Here is a 22,934-nt window from a genome sequence, read left to right as displayed (position 1 = left end):
GTTTCCATCTTCATATTAAGCTGAATGTGGACTTAGTGCTGTAAAATAATTTACTGATAAAAAACATCGACTTGGTATAACACAACGCGGAGACTTGAGATTAAAGTTTAATAATTTGAAACTTCATATAAAATCTGTGTGCAGCAAGCATCAAGCGAAAGGATCGCGCAAAAGAATTTAGACAAATAAATATTAAAACTATTTTAATTTTCATGTTTTCATTATAATATGTTTTGATAACAATTTTAATATAGTGATTTCTTCCTAAAACTTATCATTTATATTTCATATAGGAACTGCATTAAGATATCTGGAGATCGGGATGGCATTTTATTATATATTAATTTATTATGTGTTTGCCTTGAGCCAACTCCCTTTTTTCAGTCTACTTCTCCGTATTTCAAGCTTAATATATTTTTCTCGACATCTATTCTATTACATACTGTTGCCAACAAGATATTTGTAAAGAAAATTTATTGCATTACGCGTTACTTTGCGGAAATCCATAATTTTCCAAGTGTTGTGAGTTTTCTTGAATCACTCTGATGCCAAAGTCTGGCACGAGACTGACGAGTCAACATCTCCCGAAGATGCATTTAGAGGCGAAACACGAGTCGAATTGATTCAAGATAAATGTTAGCGGATCTTACACTTAATTAAACTCACACATGACATAAAATAAGTAGCAGATGCAACCTGGTCGAGAACAGCGAGAGACCGGTCACTATGGAAAAGTTTGGGGGAGGCCTATATCGAAAAGCAAGACATCCATTAATTATCGGTGTAAATAGTAATTACCTACAAATGAAAATAAAAATAATAAAAGATGTGGTGTCGTGAGACACCAGGTAAGAACAAAGTTCCTTCGGCTAATGTAGAATCGACACAATTTGTAAAAAAAAAATCGTGTTCAATTTTATGTAGGTTTTCTTGATTTTTCTCTTAAATTTTGCAGATTAGTTTTTATTTAAGTACAGGAAAGTATTTAGTATATTCAGTATTTTAGGAAATAATAAATTACGTAAAATCAAAAAGAATCGTAATCCAAATTATCAATTAAAATAACAAAATATGTCTCTTTATTTTTGTTTGACAACATAAAATTACATAGAAATAGAAATAATTACAAAAAAGTTTATAATTATTATTATAAGTAATTCTTATTAATCAGTCTCGTGATTAAATTCTATTGCTGAAACTATTATTATTATACACATAATAAAGTCCATTAGAAAGAGAAAGGTATTATACACTACTCGCTTGTGTATACGATGTCGATGTCGCTCCTGCGCACGTCTCATTTAACGGTTTTTTTTCCACGGACTTTTTCTTACGGTTTTACTATCACATTCTTTTCAGTTCGGTCCCGCAGCAAAATCCCTATCTCCTCCAAGCCTGCCGTAAGGAACTTCGTTCCAATAAATTATTAGATAAGTTAGGTAAGGAATCATTGTATATAATTAACGATTGAAAATAAATGCTTTCATAATTATTATTATATTATAAACTCACAAAATGTGGAAGATATTGTTAAAGAATCACTGATTTCTGAATTTCCAAATATGCTAGAGTAGTTGCAAGCGCATGACAGCGTTTAAATGTACAAGTACCTGATCCTGTGGTTCCATCGCGAATCTCTGTTCCTGGTAACCATGGCAACCGACAACAAAGCACCACAGGAACCAGACATCCGTCCACCCCCGCTTCCGGTCCCACACACTCGATCTATTTCTGCGTCTCAACTCGTCCATATGCACGCGCTTTTTCTGAATCACCGCCATTTTGTTTTGTTGCATCTCATGTTGACATTATACCGTGGCCTGACATTTGTTTCGTTTGTCTTTCATTATCTGTAACAAAAATAATATTTAAAGTTTACTAGCTGACCCAGCAAACGTTGTATTAACCATATAAAGTAGATAATAAAAAAATGTACATATATGTATGCACGCAACAAGTTATACGGCCTAACGAAGCAAAATCATTAAAATGATTTATTCCTCGTGCTATTCTACGTTTTTAGATAGAACAATATTGTAAAAATCTTGCATAGATGGCTTTGACAATTAATAATTGACAATAATACGGCTGTATGGGCTTGAACCCTTTGCCTGTCCTAATAATGAATGAAGAAACCAAAAAAAAGTAACGAATGGTGCAAACGTCATAAAATTTTAGGAACCAACTTCAACCGAGGGCGCACAACTTTTAAATAGTCTACCTTTATTTCTCAAAGAGATAGTTATCAGACTAAGTACATTATTTCAAAGTTTTTATAAAAAAAACATGTCTGAAATAGTTTGTTATGTGACAGTGACCTGTAAAAGTGTGTAATTATAAATTTTGTGAAGAAGAATAAATACTAAGTACCTAAATGTATGAACTGAATATGTAAAGAACGGCGGATAAATTATTACATCATGTTAAGTTCTCATGTAAGTGAAAATATTATGTTTTTAATGAGAAATAAATATGTTTATACCTCACCGGTTACTTTTATGTTACAGTGATGCGCGCGCATCTTAAAATTTCACCCTCGTAATTTTTTCATAACGTGCCTAAAGAAGTATAACTTCGAAAAATTCAATAATTAAATTTTTTAGGATATAAAAAATAGATGACGATCGATTCTCAGACGTACCAAATAGATCGTAGATAAAGTTTATCGTATTACAATATTCATTATTTTCGATTGCTATTTTGCAACTCTATCTGTGTGTGGAATAGAATAATATTAAAATCACAATACAAAAATAGGTGCTAATCGTAGACGGGTGAAAATTTGAAGTTGTACGTAGTTTTTAATGCTCAATAATAATAAAATATAAATTTTAAAAAAATGTCAAAAAAATAACAAATATATATTCAGGGTTTGGTGACCCTTATCATGTTTCTCAGACCTACCCCATGTACACACAAATCTTATTAAAACCATGCGTGGCTGACTGTTTATGACTTGCCAATAATTATCGGTTACAATAGCAATATTTTCGCTGTCCCTTTCGATCTTGTTGTATCTCCATTACAGTGTATAATATATAAATTATACACACTCAAAATTAAAGCTGTTTACTCGTTTTACTTGTTTACGGGATGCAGACCGTTGACACACAAAATGGAAGTACATACGATATTTTCATGTTAGTTACAAGTTCCTTTGAATACGACCATAAATGAAGTATACTAGCGTAATAGACAAACACTCTCCTCATTACGACGAGTCTAAATAATGTTCATGTGTGCGAGTTTTACAGATGTCTTAGTGAGTTGGTGAAGTGTGTAGTATTTTGCTTTTAGACAATCTCTATGACTATAATTGATACACGGCGTCATATTCACGTATACAATATTTAATTTTCTGACACACATCTTTTTAAATTAATAAAATTCAAATTCAAATTCAAATATTTTTATTCAAAATAGTATGTGACATCACTTATTGAAAGTCAAAAACCTACCACCTATTCCAAAATGAATGCCTCAGACCTGAGAAGAATTGGCGCACCAAACTCAGCGGGCTTTTTTTTTTATGTGTTTACAAAGTAATATTAAGTAGTACAATTAAACTTATTATTTAATAGCCTGAGGGCGGTCACTCCATTCCCAATCTGTGGTATCATTAAGAAAGTCATTTATGTTATATTAACCTTTACCACACAAACGTTTTTTAACAATTCTTTTGAATAACGTAATATTTTTGTTTTGAACATTTTCTGGGATATTGTGGTAAAAGCATATACATCGCCCCACAAAAAACTTACTAACTCGACTTAGCCGAGTAGTAGGCATCATCAGTTTACGTCTGTTCCTGGTGTTAGCATTATGATTATGGCAGTTTCTGGCAAATTCACTTATGTGCCTATGTAATGTATGTTACATTACATTATCAAGAATATATTGAGAAGCAACAGTCAAGATGTTAATTTCTTTGAATTTTGCTCTCAATGATTCTTTAGGACCTAGGTTATAAATAGCGCGAATAGCCCTCTTCTGCAGCACAAATATTGTATTAATATCGGCAGCGTTGCCCCATAGCAATATACCATAGGACATAATACTATGGAAATAACTATCTTTAGTTTTTTTTTTATAATATTTATCTTTACAAAATATTTTAAATACTGTTGAAGATTCAGTATTTACCTGTGAAATGTATCTTTAGTAGGATTGTTGCTGTATGTAACAACATAATCTTATTAAGATAACGACACCATTATATATAATACAGAACACTGTCCAATTTGACAGGAGACTAATGGACACTAAATTGTTTCAAAACGGTTTCATAGTCTTCGTCTATTCCGTCTCTTTCTCACACCTAGGTTTTTATGTAAGGGTAGTTATCTCATTTTCACACAGGGTCTTATTACGGTGGTATACTAAGTTTATGAATACGACACGGAACCCTAAAAACGTTCAATGAATAAGACTTATGTGTCAATGTTAAGCGGAAACGAAATCGTTTGTTAATTTAACCCGATAGTAACGGTAATACGCGTTTAAATTGAATTAGCAGTACGATGTGTCACGCATCTGGGCAGACATCTGGAACTGAAGCTATCAATGAAACATGGATATAAAATATTGATAGTACTGGATATGGCTACTATTCTATTTAAAATAATGCAAATATTCTTATGCAAATAACTTCGACACTTGTTTTTTTTAAACAATATTTAAAATAAGTTTACTTAAAATTAAATAAAAATACACAGCTATAACTCCGCTGCGCTCCAACTACATACCGCACTACCTAAGAACAATAACTTTTTATTACGGCAACTATATATTGTAGTGTGTATTAGCTATTTGTAAAGATGTTTGTGTGCGTGGCATCTTGACAATCAATGACATCTTTAAAATTTTGAAACTTATATACGCTTCGTGTTATTTTACATTAAAATTATTCATTAAGCCTAGTCCAGAAGGTTTAGGCGCGTTAGGTAATTTAAGGTAGTTTCACCAAAATGTCCTAGTAGCTATGAAAAGTTTTTCAGGAAATTCATAAAATAATGTGAAAGCATTCATTCCACACTTCGATAGGCTTTTACCAGTGAATTGTAGTATATTTCCCTGTTGGAATTTATTAACAAAATAACAATACAAAATAATAATATAAATTAAGTGAGCGAAATCACGGGAGGCTTCTTGTATGTATAAAAATATAGAAAAAGTAATCCTTTTATGCTTATAGTAAAGTCCGTGTGGTGTTAAAAGTTTTATAAGTAACTTTAAAACCACTGTGCCAATAAAGTAAATGAGAAAAACTCTGATAATTATGTATGTAGTTGTCGCAAAGCGAGCTCGGTTGAATTTAATTATCAGGAGAGTGATGTGTGTCGCACATGGTCAGCCATCTGGAGACATGGTTATCAATGAAACACGGATATATTTTGAAACTACTAGATGTGACAACTTTACGAAGAAAAACTTTTAATTTATGACTGAATTTTAACATTTACTGGTGCGATAATTATTTTTATTTAATCCACACGTGTGCTCTATACTTTAGAGCCAACTTGATCACTAGCGACTCAAGTTAAAAGTATTCAAGGTAGCAATTGCCCAAGATGCTGGTAGTTTACATATTTCTTCTTCTTTTTAAGTATATTAATTATGATATCTTGTGTTGTGGTATTAAATAACGGAAATATCTCATCAATTTTTTTTTCTAACTAAAGCAAAACGAGCTTATAAAATTCTGTAATTTATAGTTGTAAGAATCGTGCAATAAAAAGTGCCAACATACCAAAAAACTTCAATTAAATTCATCATGTCTATAGGAAAATATAATTACATAATACGACCACGAATTAGTAACTAAATTCGTATAAAATATTATTACTCTATTTGGAAAGATAAAATGCTACAAAATTTTGACTTATTAAACACTACCTATATGTACCTACAGATAAAAACGTATGATTAGTTCAAAGGTGCAACACCATATTAAAAATTGTATTTTAAACATTTTAACTTCTCCCACAACTACTCCTACAAACTTTCTCTAATTTTGATACCTGAGAACTGCGTTTATAAACCAATGGATACTTATTACTTTTTAAAAGTAATTTTCTTACCTCTGTAGTTGCGTATCAGAGGCTGAAGAAGATTACTTCACAGATTTCCAAATCTTTGCACGGCTTCGACCCGTATGATGGAATCTGACACTGAGAGTTAAGTTCAAAAAAACCAGTCTGACATAAAGAACATATCGATTTATAGGTGCGACCCATGGAAGGCCACCATTCGAACTGATAATACAATGCAAATGGAGTTGGAGAGGCCACACTCTAAAGAGATTCCAACTATAAATACCAACGCAAGCCTTGGAAACTGGAAACCTCGAGGAAGACACAAAAGCTGTCACACCAAGCCAACTTGATGATCTAATGTAATTTACAAAGCAATAGACATCAGAAAGATAAATATAGAGAAATTTTTAGGACCGAACGCAATGGAGATTCCATGTGTATATACTCTGCCTTAGCTTCAGGGATTTAAAAAAAATATTTGTTTAATGAAGTAAGACAATTGACATATTGCGCCTTCTAGTCATTTATATCCAAATAGACCACATGGCCGCGACACAATATTATTTTAACGCGTCCTTTTCTAACGACCCGCGTCCCGCACTTTAGCCAATCATATGCGGTAAAGATGTCGGTGTTTCTCACCGTATCTGGTTTGTTTTATGAGCTGTGGTGGCCATTAGCGGTAATTAGTTCACTTTGATGTATAGTAGACTATTATTGAATCTTTTGCTTTTTATAAATCGGTTTTTGTTGGGTTAAGTTGCTCAAAAGCAAATAAGAATTCCGATTTATCGATGTGAAAACTTTTTTTGGCACTTTAAGCGAGTTTAAGTAAGAATAAACTTATGTTAAGAGGGGGGCAGATGAGCAGGAGAGCTCACGTGATGAGCAACCGCCTATAGACATGCATTTCCGACGTTTTGATGAGATGTTAAGTCACTTAGTAACCTAACTAGCTACCGATACCTTCAAATCAACACATAAACAATAGCTGCATATGACTGATTAACAGTAACAAAAATACGGTTTGCACTCCGGGGAATCATTTATGTGGTTAAATACAATATTCATTTATTGCGCTATCATACACACATATAACAATTTATATTTAAAGAAAACACTTCAGAACTATTACAATTATTTCAAATCTCTCAGAAAAATCCATTTTCATCCATAATGTCAACGATTGTCTTACGATTTTCGATTAGGTCACAAGTCCTGACGCGAGTTTCATATTTTATACCAATGGGACGCCGCTACAGAAATTATCAATTCAAAAAGGTGCCGTCATGGTACACACCAACCAGTTAATAAATAAAACACTGTTACTATAGAAATAAATCTAGATTACTCCTCTCCTCAAGTACTCATATATGATATTATAGCAATGCATAGATACCGTGGAACTTAGAAAGTATGGAAACCGCGACACGTTGCTGATAAAGCACTCGTATACCAATTCGAATCGTTCAGTGTCGAAATATGGGGAAAACCAATTATCTTAGTGTTAAAGAATTTAGTTTGAAATGTGTAATATTGCTTTTAAAATATCTAAAACATATGGTATACCAAGAATGATTAGTTGATTCGGGTTGACATTCGATACGATACGACCACACGCGGTCAATGTGGGCGGAACAAACTGTCGATCCGCGAAATGACATTTTATCGAACGGTGACGAAATATGTACCTACCTATAGCTAATGAGATAGCTGGATTTATATCAATAAAACTAGCTGACCCGACAGACGTTATTCTGTACATAAAATTAAAATACTGTTCTTTATGAATATGTCAATAATATTTCATAACATCAAGAATTATTTCGTAAAAGATGCTCCCTGTTGTTGTAATGAAATTGTTTCAAAACTGTGAACCGTGCGTCAGTAAATTATTATAGAAAATATTATGTCCATACTAAACAAATATTGAGAAATAAAAATAATTATGGGTACCAAATCGAAATAAAAACTATCCTATCTCTCAAGTTGGACTTATGTGCACTCCATGAAGTTATCCCATTAAAATCTGTTCATTAGTTTAGGAGTTCACTGGAAACAAAAATCAAACTGGATTTAAATAGATTAAAATTCAATAATTAATGGAATGATTTAATTATTTTATTTACAATACTTCTTAAGGTATGTCGAGACTCGAAAATGAAATATATGGACTCAATCGGGTAAAGTCGACTCCTGTCGACTAATTTTATGCTATCAATCAGAGTTTAGATCTTTTATACGTCTAGATAGACCGAGACATCTGTGAAACATGCACACACACTAACACAAAGTGAAATATAAATTGCGAGTGTAAGACTAATAAAGCTGGTCTGTTTTCATGCGTTGCCTAAAATCAAGAGACTCTATCTATCGTAGCCGTATAAAGGCCTATAAACTATCTGATGTAATATTCTTATTGGTAATGTTATTAAATTATGAATAAAATATTTCGTTAGTCACCTCGCATTGAAAATGTTTTCACTATTATCGCCCGTTTTCTAGAAAAACAACATTTAGGATTTATTTTAGATAATATAATTTAGTATCTTAATAGTTCGACTTTCCGGAATCATCGTAATATTATTAGATAAGTACGTAGAACACCAGAGGTGTCCATATTTTTTGCCATCTTACAATTGACACACTGGTATAAGACACCCTGATAATTTTTTGCCACTTCGAGCGTTAGTCATTTGTCACTTTTAAGTTTTATGATTTTTAAAGTGGTTTTTATCTTTTCAAAGTGACATCGAGATACATCGGGAGAGGTGTCGAAATAAGTAACTTGGTTTTGTGGTGAGATTTTTTTCTAAACCTTGTCGATAAGTATTAGAGTTTCTCAGAAAGTGTTACGGCTCTTTCAAATTTTTAGTTTTTATGTTGCCATACGGCACTTTTTTACATACCTACTAATATTATAAATGTGAATGTAAGTTTGCTACGCTTTTACGCCGGAGCTATTGAACCGATTTTGAAGAAATTTGGTACAGCGATAGACTAGAGCTTGAGAAAGAAAACATTTTATACCGGAAAAATCCATATCTCCCGCGGAAAAATTTAATTTCACGTCGATGAGCTATACCAATAGTAGGTTTAGTTTTCCATAGCAATCGTCCTCGAAATAAGATTCATATAATATCATGGGAATGGGAGCGAAAACGCGAAACTTAAATTATCTTCAATACCAAACTTACTTATTATTTTTAAAACCCTTTATCTACGCGGACGAAGTCGCGGGAATCAGATAGTCAGCTATGAACATACATGCGTCTAACTCATTTTATATGAATCAATTGTAAATTTAGTGGTACTTGTAAAGAAATTTATCAAAAAAAACCTAACCTAAGTTCTGTAAATCGCCATCTTGCCTGATCTATGACATGGTAGCTGAATTTATGGAGATCTCTTAAAAAATAATTAAAAAGTTATCAAGCCAAGCCAAAGGATGAATAAGTAAAGGATTTTTTTAATAATAGAAGAGGAAGATAAACGAGCGTTCAAGTCACCTGATGTTAAGTGATTACCTCACCCACATTCTCTTGCAACACCAGAGGAATCACAAATGCACTGCAGGCCTTTTAGAAAGGTGTACGAAAGGTGCCTGCTTTCTTGAATGTACCCATGTCGTATCGTCCTGGAAACACCACACAAGGAAGCTCATTCCACAGCTTGGTTGTACGCCAGGTGTATGGAACTCTGCCGTTCATCACCTGTTGCACCACCAAACTATTCACTGGAGCGTTGCCTTTTCAAGTATTCTCTCAAGGGAAAAGGGCATACTCCCGTCTTAAAGGCCAGCAACGTATCTCTTGATGTCCATGGGCGGTTGATCACTACTCCCCATCCCGTGAGATTCATACCTTATAACTCATATATAAAAAAAACAACAAAAAAAAGTTGCCGCGTCGTATCAATCTGTATACACGACGCGAGGAGCAGTGGGCTAGGAAGCCGGCTAGAGTATGGGTACCACAACGGCGCCTATTTCTGCCGTGAAGCAGTAATGTGTAAACATTACAGTGTTTCGGTCTGAAGGGCGCGGTAGCTAGTGAAATTACTGTGTAAATCAGACTTAACATCTTATGTCTCAAGGTGACCAGCGCAATTGTAGTGCCGCTCAGAATTTTTGGGTTTTTCAACAATCCTCAGCGGCACTGCATTGTAACAGATAGGGCGTTTCAATTACCATCAGCTGACACTCATTGCAACTATGGTTAGATTAAAATGTATAAAAAATTAATAGTAATAAATAACTGTTAAAAAATATATTAGATTTACTTACAACAAAGTTCATTGAAAATCGAACTGTTTAAGTAACCCGCATATCTAAATAATACCCATGATATTACTCATGCATGAGGTGAATTGGCAGGATCGACGTAGCGGTAGGAATCAGGTCAAACAGAATTTGTCAATCTGAAATTTCATTAATAAAGGCTTGACACAAAAACGATGCAACCAAATAATAACATCAATTGAGTAATAACAACTGTTGTTTTATAAAACCAAGCCCTTATTAATAAATTAATTATTGCATGTGACAGCAAAGATAAGCATTAATTAAGTTTCGAAAACGTAAACATTTTTCGTCGGTAACCGGTACTGCATATTAATTAAATTGCTTTTGTTCTACAAAAGGCCTTAATGGAGAAAATTATTTTTGGATTGAACAAATTGGTGGGTTTAAATATAATTTATTTATAGCTATTTCGAAAGCAGTATGAGACTCAACCAATGGTAAAAGTTCACCGGTATATATTTTTGTAATCAGAGTAGGAGATCTGACTATATATCGTGCAGTGTTCGTCCGGGGTAGTACTGCCACCTATTACTATAGTAGTAGTAGAAGTGCATTATGGTAGTAGGAATATACTGCTTAATTAATTGAATATGCAGGGCTCGTCCAGGGCAGTACCTTTTTACTGTAGTATTAGTAAAACTGCATTACTGTAGTAACAGTACATTACTTTATTAATTGTGTGTGCAGTGTTCGGCCCGGAGTTACTACTACTCTGCCACCACAAGAGACCGGATTATATGTTACAAAAATGCAAGTAAAATAACTAAAATATGTACGAAAATCCATAAAAAGGGCCAAAATATGAATACAATAAAACAGGAAAAAATAAAAAGTCATATTGTTAAATATTTATATATTATGTACTGACAATCGTATTTGTGAAAAAAACTATTACAATATATACCTACTTAGGTAACAATTAAATTTAAGATTTACTTTTAAAAATATGTACCTACTAATAATTAGTAGGTACTGTTCTAAATGTTCTGTAGACAAATTTTGTCTACGATCGCTTAATAAATTTTTGTAAGCGGAAAAAGAACGTTCTACGTCTACTGTGATTCTCGGTCTGAAAAAATATCGGTTTATGCTTTCAGTCTCGCGTACAGCTCATAATGGATTATTACGTCACTGTATAATGAATTTTTCTAGATTCTGTTATGCTCACCTAACAAATAACCAATATAATTATCTGTATTTATAATTGCACCGTCGGAATTAATGTCAAACTATTTTCATCGTCTTAAAACAATTCTTTAGCCACTCCCCAGTAAGAGCCTATAAGTAACTTATGTTAATAATTTCGTCTTTATTATCCTTTTACATTAACATGCTGACATATTTTAGGGAAGAATGCTCTTTGAGGCATTCGATCTCCTCAAGGGTTCGTCGTACGGTTATATTTAGAGAATGAGAAACAAAAGTAAAATAAACCTTGAAATGTGGTGTTCTATTCTAGATGCATTCGACTAATGTCTCCTATCTTTTGAGAGGACAGTCAAGTAATTTGTAATTGTTTTTTGAAGATATACTTCTTTAGGCGCGTTATGAAAAGATGGTGAGAGTGATTTTTAAGAGGCGCGCGCATCACAAAAGTAACAGGTTGAAGTTGGTCCCTAAAAAATTTCTGACGTTTGCGTCATTCGTTTTTTTTTTTGGTTTCTTCTTCCAATATAAGAACAGGCAAAGGGTTCAAGCCCATACAGCCTTATTCACTATTTAAGAAATAATTGTCAAAGCCATTTTTTCAAGATTTTTACAACATAATTGTTCAATCTAAAAACGTAGAATAGCACGAGGAATTTAATGATTTTTGCTTCGTTAGGCCAAGGAAGTACTCGTATAACTTCTTGCGTGCATTTTTAATTTTAATATAAGTACAATCACATTTTTTTATGATAGATCGCAGATGTCAACTTTGATTTAATTTTTTTTAATATTTTGTAGATTCAAACTGGAATTTATTGCAGTTTAATATGATGTACTGAAGAGTGACTATGTTAATAGTACTAGTAGTTAAATAGGTAATTTATTCACAAGTCAATGCGAACGTACCTATTGAAAATTAAAATTAGGCGAATCGTGCAAGATTTTTTAATACATTTGGGTAAAAATTAAAACAACGCAAGGTGTAAAAAGTGAGGATAAAATTAGAAAACACCAAATTTAATAAAGAAGTAGCTGTAGCGGGGAAAAGAGTAACTTTTCACAAACTAATAACACATTGTCTACTTTTTACGCGTATATTTAAATAAAATACTGGTTGCACTCGGGAAGTGCCGACAGAAATGAAAACTTGAACATTAACGTTGTGCGTCTTTGAATGTTTTGGTATGGTTAGGGAATAATTTCGTACAATTTTATTTATCAGGACAAAAGTACAGGCATTTATGTGGTTAAATACAATATATTTATTGAGCTAAAAAAATTAACACTTCAAAACTATAACAATTATTTCACATGAAAAAGTTTATCTATCAGAAAAATCAACTTTCATCATAATAAACTGTGAAAATATGTCACAGCTGAGATAAGAGACCACGCGGTGTTCGGCTTCGCAATCACAATGATTGAACCATTGGTCCAATGATCGTATGATGAATACGTTGAAATAGCCGAACTATAATTAGTTAGAAGTATAATTATTTCATCCATAATTTCAAATATGTCTTACGCATTTTCGATCAGGCCACGTGTCCTGACGCGAGTTTAACATTTTATACCCTTCCCAAGAAAAGTTCTCAACGCCGCTAAAGAATTTTTACTTTAAGAAGGTTTAAAACTCTTATTCAATTAAACAAAAGGTCTAGTGCTAATAGAATAACTTTTCGCACTTTAGAGTGCTACTGAGCACTCAGGGAATAGTCAAATTTTTGACTAAATGTATTTACATGAGTCTATTTGCCCTTTACGTGTATTGTTGCATCGCTATTACGCTCATAATCAAATATATGTGGATCCTTTTTATTTAAATGTTGCAGCACAGCACATGTATGTATGAGAAATTATAAATGTATCCGGTTAATTCAGTTAATTTTGGTAATCCAAGGAGTTAGTCACCAGTGGGAGGCTCCATTGCAATGCCGGCTAGACTATGGGTACCACAACGGCGCCTATTACTGCCGTGAAGCAGTAATATGTAAGCATTACAGTGTTGCGGTCTGAAGGGCGCCGTAGCTAGTGAAATTACTGGCAAAATGAGGTGACGAGCGCAGTGGTAGTGCCGCTCAAAATTTTTGGGTGTTTCAATAATCTTCAGCGGCATTGCATTGGGATGGGCAGGGCGTATCAATTACCATCAGCTGAACGTCCTACTCGTCTCATCCCAAAAAGAGACAGTAGAACGACAAAGAAGACATCAAAAGCTTATTACAATTTTCGATGCTTTTTTGAGATTTAATAAGAAAATAGTTTTAAAAGACACGCTTTTATATCAAGGCAAACTAAAAAGTAGAAAATAGTTATTTATTATAATGACTATGAAGTTGTTCTAGTTCGCAACATATTTCGAATAAGCCTTAGTTAACTAATTCGCCGGTTTATCGTTAGACCCGTAGCGTATTGACGTAAGATTTATTTATGAGGATGATAAAAACGCCAATTTGGTTTATGGCTGTTGGCACGTTATTCTTAAGAATGTTTATGTAGTGAGTAAAACGCTTGTGTAGGAGATAGGTATTTACTCATACTGGATCTTGTAATATCATAGAAACCATCCTTTATTTGAATAAGAGGGGGAAAATAGGCTTTTAGGTTAGGGCAGAAAAGAAAAGATAATTATAAGATTAATATTAATTTATTCTAATAGAAGATAGTCGATAAAAACATGACGTACAGCAGCATAGCGAAATTCTCTAACGGCCGTTCCAAATATACTATCTACAGATAGATAAATTAAAACCTTCTGCTGTCAGTAATTAGCTGTCAATAATCTGAAGCTGTCCTAATATACAGGATAAGTCATTCTTATCGCCTAATATTGGGACGCGTGAATTGCAATTTACATACAAACTTATATCGCTGGTAAGCTATATGTCCTCCCATTGACAGACAGCGTGTACGGATAAGGTGAGTTACCGTCGATAAGTTTATTGGAACAGGAAAGTCAACGATAGTTACGATTTTTATCTCAAGTAGGCCTCAACCGGAGATAGACTGACTATTGGATACGGCCGTAAGAAAAAGCGGATAACTCGATTGTATTAAACGTGCAGTTATTGATAGTTTTACAGATGACGGCAATAATCTTGTAAAAAACGGAGATAGCCGAAATACAAAACGTTTTAAGCAACTGTTCGCTTTCAAAATTGGCCGGATTATACTTCGTCACCAATCGCCATACTGTAATTACTACTTTTTCAAATTTATGTCAAAATACTTCACGTTTCATACTAAACTAAATTTCAATTTCTACTTAGGCAGTCCCGTCTCTTATTATGTAGTATTTACATCCTCTGTGATGTTCAGTACGTATTTTATTGTAGTTAGAACAGAGAGAGCAAGACCATACTATTAGAGTAGTTAGCATTGACATTGACGCAACAAGACAATGAGTACAGGAGGTCTACTACCAAAATCTAAAGCCACAGTTTCGGTCCGAAACGAAAGAACGACAGATTTCGAATTAAAACCTTTTACCAAAGTACTTCGGCTCCGCAAAAGTGCGGACGGATTTCGTAACGGAACTATAGACATAACGTACATTGTCAGTACATTAATGAAAATTTAATATTTGTTCACAAAAATCGTCACCTTTTTGCTCTTAATAGTGATATTCATTATTATAACACTAGAAATAAGGGATTGCTTGTAACTAATTCTAGTAGGCCTCATAAGATACATAATAGCTTTAAGGGTAAATGTATACACTTCTTTAATAAAGTCCCAGCCACTGTTCAGGCATTATCTATAAATAAATTTAAATGTTTTATAAAAAAATGGCTCTGTCGTCCTATTACTACACTACTGAATATCTAAATGATCGGACAGCCTGGGACTAGATTGTGATTATTTTTTAAGCGATAGAAATGACTATACAATATTGTATATTTTTATTGAAAAGAGCGCAAAAAAATAATGCTGGGAGAGTTTCTTGCGCCGCTTCTTCTCTCTAAGAGCGCCATTTGTTTCCGAAGCGGTAGTAGCATCTAGTAGTTATTAGAAATGACATCAAAAAGAATTCGAAAGGAATCAATTTTGAGAAAATAAAAAAAATAAATAATAAGAACTCTGCAGCCAGCAGTCTTATGACTTTAATTTGAAATCTTAGTTTATGGATTGGTTTTCGCCGCTCTCCAACTAGATACCACAGGCGTAGTCACAAAGTGCAATAACAAATATTACGACTAACTGAGCTTACTCGATGCAGTCTCGAACAATGTGTGACGCTAACATACATGTTCTGTTAACCTTTGCTAATAATTGAAACTAAATTCCGAGTTGCGTAGTAAAACATTGTAAAAATAATACAACTACAAGAAATAAAAAAGACACTGGGATTTTATTTATTTAAATGTAAAATAACACGAAGCGTATATTAGTTACAAAATTTAAAAGATGCCATTGAGTGTGAAGATGCCACGCACACAAGCATCCAATAGTTGCCGTGATAAAAAGCTATTGTTCTTAGGTAATGCAGTATCTAGTTGGAGCGCAACGGAGACCAATCCTTTATCTATACGACGACCTGTATAGCCGAGCGGTTAGCGATCCTACCTACTAAGCTCGAGGTCCCGGGTTCGAATCCCGGTAGGTGCAAGCATTTATATGATGAATATGGATGTTTGTTTCCAAGTCATGGATGTTTAAATGTATTTATGTATGTTTATGTGAATTTATGTCTGTTTAAGTAAGTATATTGTATTAAATATATCATTGTCTTGTAACCCATAACACAGGCCATATATGCTTAACTTAGGGCAAGATAATTTGTGTAAAAAGTGTGTCAATATTATATTTTATTTTATTATATATCTAAGTATAGAAGGTTGCTTTCTTTCATTTTTTGGTTACCGTGAGCAGTTCAAGTTGTTGATGCTGACTACATTAATGAGATGATATTAATGGAATCATTATCATTTATTTTTCAAATAAAACAGCACAGTAAGTTACATCTGCTTAGCAAAGTATTAAATAAATACGTTGAGTAATTTTCAATAAAAACACTTTCTAAAAATATTTCTTTCGCAACTCCATAAAAGAATTATTTCATGTTTGTGAAGCTGAGAAGTTTTCACTTTTGTTGGTCTTCACTTACAACAGACTTTCTTTAAGAATTTTTATTTATAGATATACAAGCTTTTACTTGCTACTTCGTCCGCGATGAATAGGCTTTAGAATTTGGGCAATTTTTTATTTTTTTGGATACATTTCAAACAAGACTGCTCTTTATGCCGCTCGCAGCGCTCTTCTATGATACAGCGGATATCCCTTGTCATTGTGGACAGTCTCTTTAATAGTATTTCCCTTTAATCTCCTGTTTCATCCCCATGTCGGTCAAAGTTTCAAAAATGTCCGAACAAATGTTTATAAATTATTTCTTATCAAGTGCTTAAATACAAAGTTTCATGGTTTTATGTCCGATAATGACGTATTTCCATAAAACTGCAATCCCCTATTTCAACCCCTCCATTATTTTTTTTGCAATAGAAAGTAGTTATTACCTTTTACTAAATTTTTATCAAAATCGGTTCGTCGTTTAGGCGTGAAATCGTAACTAAGGAACATACATTCACATTTATAATATTAGTAGAGATATTGTAATAGATAATTCTACATAAAAATTTCCCTATAACTGAAATATTCATTCAATTTAAAAATATCTTAGTCGTTTGCAAAATATTTTGAAGATATTTCATTAATTATTCAGATGTTCAAATTAATATGAATCTGCTTAGTATGTAGTTTCTATTTTCAGTAGGATTAAGATTTAGTTTGCAGGGAAATTAAAGCAAGTTTTACTATTTTTTTTATAATAAATTGCTTTAGGGTCACTGCTTGTGGCGACGACATGGGACGGGTCGTCCCCTTCCCTAAAATGTAGTTGAGGGAGGCGATGGCTGGCTTATGCGTCATGCTCGTGAACGGGCGGTGCTTGTGGTGACAGAATGATCCTGTTGCCGGAGGCTCGGCTGCAGATTCTTAAAATATAATGTATATACACAATACCTTTATTTATTTCGGTGTGTGTGGATGATGCAGCTACTGTACTCAAAAACTTTTGTTTTGTATTAATTTACATTTATTTTTTTGACTTACTCGTGTAAGGCATTGACTATTTGACGTTTGCATGATTTGCAAAACAATGAAAATGTAAATCTTGATATAAAAGAGTTGCAATGAGTTTCTTTCTACTGTTTTTTTTTTATGGAATAGGAGGTCAAACGAGCGTACGGGTCACCTGGTGTTAAGTGATCACCGCCGCCCACATTCTCTTGCAACACCAGAGGAATCACAAGAGCGTTGCCGGCCTTTAAGGAAGGTGTACGCGCTACTTCTTCTCATTAGCTCAACACTAGACAAAGTAGCGGTAGATTCCATGAGAAAAATATTTTATTTTGACACTCATAAGTGTCATTTCCGTGACTTACATGAATAAAGTGATTTTGAATTTGAATATATTGCTAAGGCATGATGATACTATCCATGAGGGCTAGGAGTTTTTACTGACCCATCCCATTTAACCGTTGATTCTATTTCTCTTTTCTTGGTACTATCTTTCTGGCTTTTGATTGCCGTCCCCTTTTTTTAGCAATACTTTCATAACACATAGTCATCTTATTTATATGACAAAAAATCACCTTAACCCTATAACCTTAACTTATTAATACATTATTTAGTCTTTGTAGTTCATCTTAATATATATATAAATCTAATATAAATATATAAATTTAAATAAACTTTCTAATAACAAACAAAATATATTTTGATTGCTATCTGAATAGCATTAAAATATGAAAAAGAGACAAAAATAGTTACCTAATGGTAAGGAATCGCCGCTGTCTAAAATACAGAAGAATACTTAAAGAAATTTCCGCAAAAACTGACATGACAGGATATTTTGATTGGGAAAATACTAAAGCAAAATTAATAAGTGTTATTTACATATCATTTGTTGCAGCATAAAAGGGTCTACCGGACTAGAGTTTCTAAAACCTGACTTCTATAGATCTGACTATACAAAACCAATTTTATCTAAATTGGCAATATTCTAACTCTAAAGTTGAGGATCATAGAAGGCGAAAACTACCAAAATGTCACGGATATTTAATAGAAATTATATATTCACCTGGTCAAATTCGTTTCACTAATCACTGAACAGTCATTTCGGAGTCGCAACGCGGTGGAGTATTACTGGCCGCGTCATCCAACCAACTGGGATCGCAGTCGAATCGTTCTGTGTCGAGTATTTTTAGATAACGCCCCCTGAATGTTTCACTGTAGCCAACACGTGGTCCATTTCCGTTGTTAGGGTGAAAGAACTAAAATACCTTCCCTTAGCCCTGAAAATTGTTATATACTGTCTCCCAGAAGCGTAGGCAGAGTTTCTTTTTCTCGGTCAATACGGTCTTTACGGAGCTGTCATAATTGTCAAGAAGATTGAGGAGCAGATGTAATGCCCCTCACAATTTCTCGCCATCTCTCACTGTTAGAGATCAGTCGAGTAAACTCATGTACGGGGCAGCCCACAGCAGACTTGATCTGATTAGTCCATCGCATAGGTGACTTTCCTAAGGGTTTATTGCCTTCTACTTGGACAATAAGGCGCTCTATTGACTGGCTGCTTAACCTCCATGCGTGTCCAAAGAAAGCAAGTATGCCGAATTGCACTTTGGAAGAACGATACGAAAAGGCAGAGATTACGGAGTACCATTTGCTACGGTCCTCCAGGATACATGCCTGGCTTCAGAAAGATGGGCTGGGACTTATTCTATCAGTTCTTATCCCCATGTCAAAGCCCCTTTCTGTTCTAGCTTCGTTTTGCAAGGTTTGTTGAAATATATTATCTTGATGTCAATTTCAATGGTAAATAAATATAATTCCATTACTAGCCTCAATCATTTCTTCATCTTTCTCAACTTGACCTATTTTCAATACAATCGGACCTATTCCTTTCACATTAACCGTACAAATGTTTGCAGTCAATTTAATTTCATCGATACTCTGTACATGACTAAAGTATTAAGATATTTTCTTATCAATAACTCTAACTAGTTCATCTTTTACTACATATCACTCTCTTATGTCACTGTTTTTAATCTCTCTCTCAAAAATATAACGATCAACGAGTCAAGGTCTTTTTAAAAAGCATCTGTTTGACATGATAGGTGTCACCCGTTTGCAGGGCTTGTATGGAGGCAGAAGAAATGAAGATGAAGAGCCCACACACATCATTCTGGCGAGTGGAGTATGGCCACAAACCAGTCCAAGCACGTGTAACCATCGAAAACCGTGGAAAATCAGAGGTTTGATATACTGCCCTGACAAAAAATGTTATACATATAAACAAAATACTTTCTTAAGAATTGAAACGAGTGCAATTATAACTGTATTTTTACATTAGTTTTATGCGTATAACGTTTTACATTTTTATTATTATTTTATTTAACCCGACGTTTCGCGACCTTTGCAGAACGTGCTTCTCTGATTTTATTTCAAAAATTAGACGACGGCGCCATGACGAACCCATATAGCCGAATGGATAGTGACCCTGACTACTAAGCTAGAGGTCCCGGGTTCGAATCGATAGGTAAAATCATTTATATGATGAATATGGATGTTTGTTTCCGAGTCATTGAGGTTTATATTATATTTATGTATGTTTAAGTAAGTATATTGTATTAAATATTTCGTTGTATTGTATCCATAGTACAGGCCTAGTTTGAGGCAAGATAATTTGTGTAAAATTGTGTCTATATTATATTATTACTAGCTGACCCAGCAAACGTTGTATTGCCGATATTAAAATCGCGATACAAAAGTTACTGTTGATCGTAGATGGGTGAAAATTTGAAGTTGTATGTATTTTTAATGCTGACTCATAATCAAACAAATTAAAAAAAAATAGTCAAAAAAATTAAAAATAAAAATCTGTGGACCACCCTTAACATTTAGGGGATAAAAAATAGATGTTGTCCGATTCTCAGACCAACCCAATATGCACTCAAAATTTCATGAGAATCGGTCAAGCCGTTTCGGAGGAGTTCAATGTTTAACACCATGACAAGAGAAGTTTATATATTAGATATTATATTATTTACCTACACCTTAGATAAGTTCAAACAAATGAATAATAAAAAAAAACAGAAGAGTAAGGGAGTACAGTGAGTACATCAATCTTCTCACACATTAATAAAGGTAATATGCGAATTCTGATATCATGTGAAGAAATTAAAAATATATATTACTTTGAATTTAACAACAAAAGTAGAGTTCTCAATGACATGATTGTCAAACAGCTGCCTTTAAGGCATTTCTTCCCTCACAATATTTTAGTCTTTACCTCCCTGGAAGGTGAAGCCTCCCCTCCCGTTCCGCTTTCATACCCTCGCGTGCATCTTGTTGCGTCAGTGCGGTTTGCAGTTTCATTGCCGTTATGTACATGTCGTGATATTTTCGTTCTATCACTGCTCTGATTGTGAAGTTTTCATTGTCAAGCTTTGACTATTGTTGTTAATAGTTCTGTAGTTTCTGTTCTTCTGTGCCGCGCAGAAAAATAAATACTTTTTTTTACCTTGACCCAGATTCTTTAATTGATTTTTCATTATTATAATAATATTAATCTTATATCTTTAAATGAGCAATTCTTGTATATATATATATATATATATATAATTGGAATCTCGGAATCGACTCCAACGATTTTCATAAAATTTAGTATATAGGGGGTTTCGGGGGCGATAAATCGATCTAGCTAGGTTTCTATTTAAAAAAAATTTAGTTTTATCCGTTTTAATGAGAAACAGCTACAATAACTTTAGAATACAAAGGTAAATTTCGACACTATATACAAGACTATAGTAGCTCAGATGGGACATTGAGTGATCCGGAAAGCAGAGACCCGGTTCGAATCCAGATGTCCTATTAGTATTTATTTTAAATTCAAGTTTGTACATTCTTAAAAATCCGAGCAAGGCTCGGTTGTCCGGATATTCTATTATAATACTGAAAACTTAAATTGTTTATTAATTAATAATAATGTCTTGGTGATGCTTGTTTTGCATATTATAACAAAGCGACGATGCGACGTCATCGACGTCAGATCCAGCAACGACCCTTTCTACGACATTGGCACAAGAACTATCTGTTTCACTTTTTTTTATGAAAATAAGGGATGAGACGAGCAGGACGTTCAGTTGATGGTAATTGATACGACCTGCCCATTACAATGCAGTTCCAACCCAAAAATTCTGAGCGGCACCACAACTGCGCTCGTCACCTTGAGACATAAGTTGTCAAGTCTCATTTGCCCAATAATTTCACTAGCTACGGCGCCCTTCAGACCGAAACACAGTAATTCTTACACATTACTACTTCACGGCAGAAATAGGCGCCGTTGTGGTATCCATAATCAAGCCTGCATCCGGTGCAAAGGAGCCATTCACTGGTCAGTTAATATTGTGTAATCTGAAATATGAACTAGATTCTCTCATAGTTGCACCATGTCCTCTAATTATTCAATGTCAGGAAGGCCATAACACCCAAAGCGACGACAGTTTAATAAAACAAATTAACAATCGCGCCACATGTTAAATTATCACACGGGATGTTTGAGAATCAAACGTGAATCATTCTATGGCTGATGTAATATTCAAAAATTCCTCAGTAAAAAACGAATATATGAGACAAGTATGTTCTATTATAATATTACAATTACTTTAAAGAAATCACATTATGTTAAAAATGTAACAGATTTTCTGTAAGTCAATTTTAATCGGTGCCTTAAAAATTAAGCCTGTAAGTTAGTTTCTTTTATTTATTTATTAGGCACTTCAACTTAAATAAAACTGAATATGTATTAATACACTAGCGGACCCCAACAAACTTTGTTCTGTACATCATAAATAAAACCCTTGTTTTTTATGATTTTGTTAATAATATTTCGTAACATCAAGAATTATTTCGTAAGATATGCACCCTGTTGTTATTATGAAATTGTTTAACAGAAAAATAGTGCGTCAATAAATTCTCTCATAGAAAATATTTGTATGGACACAAAACAAATATTGGAAATAAAAATAATTATGGGTCCCATTTCAAAATAAAAACTATCCTATCTCTCAAATTGGACTAAACTGTATATAAATTCAGGGTTTCACTGGAAACAAACATCAGGTCACTGGATTTAAATATTAATATGAAACTTAACAATATTTACAATAATTGTAATATGTACTTACGTTTTACTCAGTAATTAAACACTTGCTGTAAATTATTATTAGTCAATGCTGTGCATTTCTCTATTTCATATTAGAATTGTAAATAGTTGACCATTTGAGATAATGTAGGTACATACGTGTTTCACCTATGTTTGATTTATGTATGTTTAATGTGAATAAATAATTTATATTTAATTTAACCAGTGGGAGGATCCTTTA

The 22,934-nt window shown here is 33.5% G+C and overlaps 1 protein-coding gene across 4 annotated transcripts in view; it reads right to left on the bottom strand.

Annotated features, from left to right (window-relative positions):
- Positions 1–22,934, bottom strand: part of LOC126975646 (irregular chiasm C-roughest protein-like) — a 106,084-nt gene that overhangs the window by 42,646 nt on the left and 40,504 nt on the right. For 3 of the 4 annotated variants that reach the window (XM_050823663.1, XM_050823654.1, XM_050823659.1), the window contains exon 2: positions 1,611–1,850. In XM_050823663.1, coding sequence (XP_050679620.1) covers positions 1,611–1,796 — 186 coding nt within the window. In that variant the 5' untranslated portion in view covers positions 1,797–1,850. Of the gene's footprint in view, positions 1–1,610; positions 1,851–18,625; positions 18,764–22,934 lie in introns of those variants that run through there. The other variant, XM_050823655.1, reaches the window with a different exon arrangement.

Source organism: Leptidea sinapis, chromosome 2 (assembly GCF_905404315.1).
Source record: "Leptidea sinapis chromosome 2, ilLepSina1.1, whole genome shotgun sequence".
In the NCBI taxonomy this organism is placed as follows: domain Eukaryota; kingdom Metazoa; phylum Arthropoda; class Insecta; order Lepidoptera; family Pieridae; genus Leptidea; species Leptidea sinapis.
This window is presented reverse-complemented; position numbering and strand designations above follow the sequence as displayed.